The sequence below is a fragment of the Dreissena polymorpha genome, chromosome 2 (assembly GCF_020536995.1).
Source record: "Dreissena polymorpha isolate Duluth1 chromosome 2, UMN_Dpol_1.0, whole genome shotgun sequence".
Taxonomy (NCBI): Eukaryota; Metazoa; Mollusca; class Bivalvia; order Myida; family Dreissenidae; genus Dreissena; species Dreissena polymorpha.
The window spans coordinates 155,473,594-155,483,897 of NC_068356.1; the positions used below are offsets into that span (position 1 = coordinate 155,473,594).

At 31.2% G+C, this 10,304-nt stretch overlaps 1 protein-coding gene across 1 annotated transcript in view; it reads left to right on the forward strand.

The window, feature by feature from the left end:
- Window positions 1–310: 310 nt before the first annotated feature.
- LOC127869552 (myosin-10-like) overlaps window positions 311–10,304 on the forward strand; it is a 26,075-nt gene continuing 16,081 nt past the window's right edge. The window contains exons 1-7 of the mRNA XM_052412215.1: window positions 311–363; window positions 4,571–4,711; window positions 4,835–4,876; window positions 5,150–5,218; window positions 6,517–6,585; window positions 7,676–7,799; window positions 9,395–9,478. Coding sequence (XP_052268175.1) covers window positions 311–363; window positions 4,571–4,711; window positions 4,835–4,876; window positions 5,150–5,218; window positions 6,517–6,585; window positions 7,676–7,799; window positions 9,395–9,478 — 582 coding nt within the window. The remainder of the gene's footprint in view (window positions 364–4,570; window positions 4,712–4,834; window positions 4,877–5,149; window positions 5,219–6,516; window positions 6,586–7,675; window positions 7,800–9,394; window positions 9,479–10,304) is intronic.

A 10,304-nucleotide genomic window follows, 5' to 3' on the forward strand; every position in this document is an offset into this window, starting at 1 on the left:
CAACTGAAATTACTCCAGGAAGCCCTTCGGTACAGCAGTGATAAGAACAATCAGAAATTCTGCCTAATAGCCACAAAGAAATGCGAAGAAAAACTACTATCGGTTGAATTATTCCTGGATGACAACTTTGTTACAATTCAGCCTTCAGTATTAGAGCAGTCTATAAAAGATATTGGGCAATACCTGTCCAAATTATCGGGTCTTTGGACGTTGGTACAGAGCAGCAAGGAAGTCACATACCACGCTAATACTGACATTGAGCAATTCTTATACAGATTGTCAAAATTGGTGACGACTGTATTGAGTAACTATGTGTTCAGTGAAGATGGGAGATCTGAGCATAATGCAGGTGACGAAACACATGTAAGCAAAGTCGTAACTTAGATTTTTCTTAACTTACCATTACATACAGTGGGCGATCCCAGTGCTGTTTTGTAAGTCACAGCTCAATGCATGCGACTATAAGCAACATAGTCAATGATTATTATACCATCACAAAAAACTAAATGGTCAGTTAAGCGGTTTGTCCACAGTCTGTCAATGGTTTGTCAGAATATATTATTTTAGTTTAGTGAGTTACGTGTTACTGAATTATGTGCCTTTGAAGTTATTTATGACAGCAAAAAAAAAATGTTCGAGACTTATGGGGCACACATCTTCCACATTTCGGAAGTAAACAAAGATTCTTCATATGCCATCACCAAGAATTGTAGATATATATAAGGTCAGCCATTTTTATTTCAGAAGCTTTAAATGTTGTATGCATGTGAGTCCAACTTATTCCAAATTTCTCAAGCGATTGAATTAAAACATAACCATGAAATGTACACACACTATTCATGTTTCATTTATTTCTGAATTATAATATGTTTACTTTAGTAATTGTCATTACTGCTCTGCCCGTGAATAGACGGTACGGTGATATTTCTAGACATATCTGTTTAAAGTGGGAACAAATATCCACATAATATAAAAAACAACGTTAATCATAACTTCTTTACAGATTTTCCTTTTGCAAAACAGACATTTAAGCTAGAACAACGTGCTCGTGGTGAGCTTTTTTTTATCGCTTTTTGTCTGTCGTGCCTTGTTCATCGCGCGACATGCGTCGTCATCATGAACATGTTTTCCCAAAATTGATTGAACTTTGTCAGAGAATATGTCCCAATGATATTTAAGCTGATTATGAAACGTGTCTTCTTGAGGTCAAAAACAAGGCATGAGGTCGATTTAAGAAAAAGCCTATTAACACTCTAGAAGTTTCATATATAGTCCAATCATCATGAAACTTGGTCAAATTATTTCTTCTAATGACTGTTCATTTAATTTGTACATGAACGAAAAACATGACAGCTTTTTTACTTATCTAGCTAAAGTTAAACCTCGTGAACACAATATAAGTCACTTTTTTAATCCTATCTTAATGAAACTTAATGAAACTTTGTCAGAAACTATTTTTTAATAATGTCTCGGGAAAGAACGACAAGTAAACGGTCTATTGGAAAAAACAAACACTCTTGTGGTAATATTCCTGTAATGACTAAAGTGAAACCTGTTTCACAGTCTAAAAAATACACGTGTTTACCACTTTTTATGAAACTTGGTCAGATTATTTATCTTAATGATATATGTGCATATATGTTTTGTGTTGCACATATTTTTGCTTATCACAAGTCAGTGATATTAATGTTATTTTGTCATATTGACTTAACATATGTACGATCGTTTCTTTACACGTAGCGTGTTTGTCACCATCATGTAGACTGAAACATATTGAATCGTATAGCTTAATATCTTTCAAAGATGGAACAAACCTATCCCACCTAATCGACTGAATAGACTATCAACTCTATCACACAATGATTATGTGTGCAATATTCGAACCACGCTTCACGTGTTGACATTTTTGTCGTTCTTCGTTTTAGACGCGCGTTTTGAGTGCGATTAAGTCTGGAGCAAATGTAAAAGCCCTTAACATGTATATACCCCTAATGCTTTTATTTGATTTTAACAAGTTACCTTCTTAGTTAGTTTATATGCAAAGCTTGTATTCTATTATAAAAGAAGGTGATAAAATAATATCTCCTGATATATTTTCGGGAATTTCATTTTTAATATTAATTTACCTTGTGCGTATATATTTATGTCTCATAAAGCACTTCTGTTTTGGTTCGGGTCTCAGATGAGTGTTTTAGGGCATATCGCCCACTGACAAGAATCATTTTATTAAGCATACCAAGCATTGAGTTGTATGGTGAACCAATTTTGTCAGGTACGTATAAAAGCTAGGTCATCATTACAAATCTTTAACATTTCTTGTAACCACTAAAGCGGTCACCCATATGATTCAATTTTTATGACTAGTGATAAAAACGTTCATCTTTGCAATACATTGTCTATGTTTAAATCGTAGTCAAAAACAAACTAAGTCACCATATACAATCTTGGAAAAACTGTTTTATCTAGAGGCCCCGTTTATAACTATATCTGGATGAATTTCAGGATGTTTGCTAGAATGAGTTCTTGGTCTCGTGCGTCCCAAAAAAACTATTTTACTAAGTAAAATCTTACAAAATCATTGTTATCAGTCTAATGAATATATGTATTATTCAAACTTTACGAAGCTTGGTGAGATTGGTGAGATTGTTTATTTTGAAAATATTAAGCCAAGTTCAAATCTGTATCGTTCGTGTCTAGAAACTAGATACCCTATCCAAAAAAATCTAACCATTCTAGGTGCAACACGTGTGAATAAAACGTGATGCTTTTGATCTATGTTTATCAACACCATATCTAAATCAATTTGAATCTGGTTCAAATGCGTCTAAACACAAGGTCACCGGGTAACTCGGTCTTCATGTAACTGGGTTGTAATTCTTTTATATTTTTAAAACTAGATCAGTCGGTCAAGCCCTCAACAATTGTTGTCCTTGAACTTAACGCTAGTTAGCACTTAAGGGCTATTATGGACTTATTGTTTTATGGATGTTACAGGCAAAATATTTGTTTTCAATAAATCTATTTTGAGACAAAGTCTATAGTTTAAATATTGGGTATGTATCATCATACAACAACTCTCTACTACGTTTGTTTAAATCGTGCCTGTAAATACCAAACAATGAAAATCTTAAAGTACATGAAATTATATCAATATTAATGTGTTTTCTTTGTACATATGATTTTAAGATAATACGAAAAGATCCATGCAAAGGTATGTTATTTAATGATGTTAACTGCAATGTTGATAAAACTTCCCATGTTGAAGTATCATACATTGAGTAACATAAAATGTATCAAACTATATTATTCAGTCCTAACCAATCAAGAATAAATTACAGGTTCAAATAATATATATAAATATATAAGAATCAATTATAAATAAAAGAATTTTGCAATCTTTCCCGTTTTTTGTAATACAACATAAACAACATGTTGCCATAATGACATCGTCTAAAGTAAACCATAACCAGTAGTATAAAATATAATACCACTAAGGAACGTATTTTAATTGGGATCAATCATGATCAAGGAAATCTTTTTCGTAGTTGTTAGTAGAAACACAAGACTGAATTGCTGTCTTTATTGCCACTTGATATCAGCCTCTAGAATTAAATATTCTAGTGTGTAATAAAATATTACTAAATTCAGGTAGTAGTACCGGGATCATGAAGACGATGTTTTAAATACTTATATATATTATATTATTACAATTAACGTAGTAAAATACTCGCTTCTATTTATTTATTAATTTGTGTTGATATATCACTTGTCAAAAGTAATGTGATGTCGTACAGTTAGTATAATTAATACATAATACACAATTTCATGTCAGAAATCCGTACTGAGAACACTTATTTAACAATTTTCCAGACATCAATACCAACACGTATGTTTTTGTTTCATGTATTGCAATAGAAATGTATATTAAACATAACCCTTATGTAAGACAAAACAAACTTATTCTATATAGTATATATATACTCTCTTTACTGTAAAATTGTTTTGCTGTTTTCAGCTGAAAACACGAGAGAACACAATTAACAAATATTCATCACTTTTAAAGGAAAATGCTAAACTTCGGAGCGACTTGTCGTCGGCATTATCACGGTTTGAACATATATGAATTAAACAATACGGGATTCAAATATAAATTATCTGAGTAAATTATCCAAATATGTTATAACCTTTTTTCAAATGGCAATATGTACACTAACATGACTAGTGGGCATGGTTATTAAAAAAACAGGGTGTTATGGATGTATTTTCATGCAACAAACCATTAAGTAAATTAACGACTTAACGTGTACATAAAGTGGGAAAAAGGTGTCACTTTAGTACATTATCGTTTAGTTTAAGACTTATATAAAAAAGATATTTAAAATTGTCGGGACCAGGAAATAAGTTTTCTATGATTGTGAAAGCGCTCGATTAATATTAATTTTTTTATACAAGAACTTTGATTTAAACCAAATTTAAGTGTTCTATTTTTATTGCACGTGTTCCAGTTTTATAGTTATGTAAAAGGTAGATTTTTATAAATACAATTGATGGCTTTTCCGATGATTTTCAGAACTATGCAACAGAAATCACGAGAGGAAATTCTTGAAACTTCCAAAGAAAATGAGAGAATACTTACACAATTATACGATGATGTGCTGGCACAACTGATGGAAAAGGAAAAAGAGATACGTAAACTTACGCAAGAGCTTGAGTAGGATTCCATTATTTCCTCACATACCTGTGTTACATGGTAAATTACATTGATATCTAATTTACTCCTTTGAGTTGAATATTTGTATTTACTTAATATCTCTGTTTGTTTTTATGTTTTCAGACAATGCTTTGATCCCGATGACAAAAAACGACTCCAAGAACAGTAAGACGAAATCAGCTCAATATTTGAACGTTAAACGGCCCAATATATGTTCCAATAAGTCCACACTCGTACATGCATAATAAATATTTGTCGTGAATGGTATTTTACAAAAAGTCCATGCACAATTATAAACTAGTTCTAATCAGTGTTCAACAAAACTAAATGTCAACTGAACAAGTTAATATATGCATCATAATACAAACAAGAAATTTCTGTAAACTAAAACATATTTTAATGTTTAACATGTGCATTTATGAAATGCGTTTGTTTCAGGTTAGCAAGAAAAAAAGATCAAATTTCACACCTTTGGAATCACAAACGTGTCATGAAAAAGCGGATAGGGTAAAGTCTGTTTTACACAATGTAAACACGTGTCTACTTTTCAGACACCACCACCAACACCAACAATTCAACAACAAGAGTAAAAATAAAATCAACAGCAAGCAATATCAGTATTTTGAGATTACCCATACTTTTCCCGGCCAGTGAAATATGATTCCATTCAAAAACACAACCGCCAAGATACAGAGCAATTTTCCTTATTTGCAATAGAAAAAAAAGATTTGAAAACTATTAAATACACATTTTGAACACAATAATTATTGTGGTAAACTGTGTTAAAATGACTGCTGAAAACAGATGATTTCATTGAGGTCTTATGTAAGCGCCATAGGGCCAATGACCCACTGTTTCATATCATACACTAAGGATGAATAATTGTCTTACCTAGGCTTGACATGTGTTCACTGAAAGTTGATTTTTTTATGTAACATCAAATTTTGGTACGCATATATTTACATATTTTGAAAATGGTCACGCCTCATATAGTGATTTAGGGCAATCTTCGTCCTTATGTATATAACTCTAATATTGCTACACTCCTAGTTAGAATGACAGTGGCACAAAGTAAAGCTATGTTTAAGGTCAAATACAATAATCAACTTCTGTCACGTTGTCAAGAACGTAACGTATAGCAGGCAAATAACTATTTTTAATTTGTCTATCAGAATCAAATAATGCTGTGATTTCACACAGAACCTCACTTCTAGATTCAAGATGAATGTCACACTTCATTTCAAAATTGTTTTGAGAAGCACTTTGTACATAAGTTGTGTTTTGAATAACAAAGCTGGAGTGACATGGAGTCTGTTATAGAAGAAAAGTCACATTGATTTGAAGAAGTGTCGATCAAAACTCAAGTCAAGGTCAAGCAATCTAGTGCCAAAGTTCGAACATATTCTTTAGCATCAATATGATTTTCAAATACTTCAGCAAAAGTGTCAGGCATTTTGTGACTTCTGTTCAAGTTGACAACCGGAATCATTATGTCAATAAAAAATGTGAAAATAAAAGGTCAATAATATGCAAAAGTTATGAGAAATTAACTGACAATAACTTGCGTAAAATACACAATTGCATGGATATTTTTTGACACTTTATAAATTATTAAATGATCATTAAATGACATTTCAGTTGGCATTGTATTGTGAATTTCACCATAAACCGATTTAAAAAAAATAACAAAACGGCAACTATTCATCAGAGTTTATATTATGCTAGTTATAAAGATTTTCAGAGCATTTTATGTTGTTGATCTCTTATAATTCTGTACCTTTCACTGACATTTTTGTTACGTTTAGTACTTTAGAAGAGATCGTAAAGATTCTGGAGCATGGTTCAACCTCAACGGATGAGTACACTAATCAAAGGTTTGAAAAACGTTTTGTTTTACTATTTGATTCTTGATATTATTAAGAATTTAAGACACATGGATTTAACTCCACTTAAATACTTCAGGAATTATATTTATATAAAATAAAATAACAAATGCTGACCTTGTATTTCAATCATTGTATTGCCTGATCTGTTATTTTGTACCAGAAAGAGAGTCATATTGTTATCACATCGTCCCTCTTTTCCTCTGATAAACCGTCCAAATTATTTAAGAGGTCAAATGAACCTGAAAATAATTAAAGGAGGATTGAAAGGGTAGAAGAAACAACTATCACTTACAACTGTAACTTACGGATTCACAGAGCTTGTGTCCTATAATGAAAACGCTCAAATGAAGGTATTGAAAAGTTTGATAGTGGCATAGAAGAGGACGAACAATGTACAGAAGTCACATCTAGTTCTAAAATACTTTTAGAGTTATTTTCCTTTGCCGATTTATCTTGTGCTGAGCATAAATGCATATTCTAGTTTTGCCATGGGAAGAATGACGTATAAGTTGTTGAATTGATAAAAATTCAAATATTATGGCTTTTTGAGAAAAAGCAGACCAAAATAAATCTCTCTATTTAAAAATGCCTTAAGGTATTGCCCTTTGTTTGTTTTCATTCGCAATTTATATTTTCATTAAATACAATTCCTCAGATATACAGAGATAACTGCAAGGCAGTGCTTTGATCGCCGAAGCTATCTCTCTCCTTGTTGTCGCAATTAAACATTATATTTGAACATTGTGAAATTGAAACATATAAAATGCATAACACCTTTTTAAGTGGTAAATGGTAGGTGTTTTGATTTTATTTCTATATTTTGTAATAATAAAAAATACTGACGGAAGGTGCAGAGTAGAAATATAAAAAAGTGTGTCTTTAGAATTTCAGATTTGTTAATCTTTGTTTTGTTTTACATAAAATGAACAAAACTTGTCTGTGCTTTCCTCCAGTAAAGTGAACGTCAAAATTGAGGTCGCAACAGTTCATTAATTTGCATTTTGCTCTATCAATTAAATTATCTGTTGTAGTTATGATGTCGTTAATAACACACACTTGTATTATGCATATTACATAGCAAAACTGAGAAATTGGAAAAGCTTATTGAAGAAGAAGTTAAATTGAAAGTGGAATCAAGTCTTATTCAGGAACGGCTAGAATCAGACGAAAGATTGCACTATTCTAATGTCAGTACTATGACGGTATGTATTTTTATAGTTCGAAATAAAGAATGCCCGTGTTTTTTTACCTTTCAATTTTAGATGACTACTTTTTCGTTTGATTTCAAAATTCAATTTGTTGAATAAACACACATCCACGTCGATATACTTTTCAAGTGGTTGTTGTTATATACAATGATTATGTTCGTCGGTGGTGCAGCCTTTTGCCGCTAACTTATTGGTCAAGGTCAACCTCAGCTCTTCAAGTGTGTGTGCATAACTTGTATAAGGCAAGATACACGCATAGACTAGTCTATTTGCAAGGCACCATTCTGTTTAAATAATTGTGTAAAACGATATTTGGGAATGCACATAAAAGATATCATGGCTTTTCACTTACAGATTAGAGATTGTTGTATGTATTCAAAGGCCATCCTTTGGTAGGGCATCACATTAAACAGCATAGCGTTCTGAAACAAGTTATCCTTCAAATATAAACTTTAGTTCATACACGGAGTTGTATTTATTAATAGTTTAGCTGTATAAACAAATCAACTTTGATCATTAACTAAAGTTTGATAGCCTATATGTGTAGGATAACTTATTTAAGAACGCTATGTAACATAGAAATATACACGTATGTGCAGCAAAAAGCCTCATCTTGCATAATGGGATTAATTGGTACAATTTTTCATCACATCTATACTACGTATGTCGCCCATCAATATGTCATTCTATTTAAGTTCAGGGCCACAATAACGTTATAGGCATAATGTGTAACGACAATTACAAAGTTACCAGTATTTTTGATAATCGTCATCAGAATACATCTTCAATTTAATTTTTTAATTAAGTTTAAACGTATCGAACTTATGTGTTTTTTTATGACTATGGCCACTAAAAATCTGCTAAATTTACTATTTCAAACAGTTATTTAACGTCAGTATGTTAAACCTCTCACAAACTTTAAATCATACTAAAAGATTGTGTCAGCAATATTTAAAAGCAATTCGACATGTTGAGAGTTAAGATACAAATTATTTCTTTACTCATAATTCTAGACATAAGTTGCAACATATTTAAAAATGTGTTCAAGCACATCATGTTTGACTTGATTGTTGATGTGTGTTTGAACAAGTATTTAACTATCTATTGTATATATGGTTTGCTTTTAAAATACAAAATTAACACAACTGTAACGGTAGTTATTTTTTAAATCAAAATTATATGTTAGAATAAGCATATATCTATAAGCAAAAGTAAGTTTTATAAACTAATATTGTATTGTATTACCTCACCTATTTAACGTTACGGGCAGGGCAAAGCGTATCATAATGAAACTGTACTTGTTATTTTGATATGTTTGAAGCATACGTTTAATTGTCATGGTTCTAGCTGTGCTGACACATGATGTATTACAATTAAGTACAAATCTGGTGATAACTGTATTGTCCATGTCATCTCACAATGTAAATAAACTTTAACTTGAAACAATATTTAAATTTGCTCTTACAAAACTTATATATCAGACATACTTTATATAGAGCAGGAATTGCAAGTATTTTATTGACATGTTTATGCTTATTAATATTGTGTAAGCAAAATTAAGCAACAATGACAATATGTTCCATGCAAAGGATTTCTCATATCGGAGCACATCCAATGATGACAGTGATGAAGATGATCAAAATTCAAAAGGATACAAATTATCTCAAACAATGGTAAGTTTATTAAATTTAGCACATACGTTTATGTCAGAAGGGTTTTCGGGGGACATTTAGTGATCATAACGGCCTTATATCCATGCATCCGGCATGTTGTTGAAATAATTTAAATAAAACTTTATGTTATCGTAGAAGGGCTGATTACTTGGACCGTAAATCTTTGATCACTAGCATAATTGCACACGTGTTAAAGAAGATTAAAATAAAAGCACAAAATCACAACATTGATAATACAGAGAAACTGCTTAGTGAATGGAATACGACTAGCATTATTGACGTACTGATTCATCTTTGGTAATTGTGTATTGCGGAGACAATGGTTATATATTGAATCAGACAGATCATTTTAAATTTGGCAACCTACCACTTTTCTTTGGTAATTTAACCGTAATCTTATATCATAATGTATACCTTAATACATGTCTATACAATAACACCAATAATTTAATGAGAGCAATTGTATTAATTATATTGGAAACATGAATACACAATCAGTGATTTTGAAGCAGTAGGTTTGTCATACTATTTGTTATTGATCAATCTGTTTTGAAATCTTGTGTGAAAATATGTGTATGTAATAATACTTATTCTAGGGTTTTAGACAAGTGTCATGTATTTGTAGCCTTTTAAGCGCTATATTGATGTTTTATCCCAAATAAACACAATGTTAATAATAGTGAAAATATTTCTTTAAATATTCGTTTTCGAAACTGAAAGGATAAGGTGACTTACATATCCGATGTTTCCTTAAAAATCGATCACTTATTAAAAATGTCATGAAAACCTGTAGTTTCAAATCAGTCATATCCATCTGTTTAGTAGT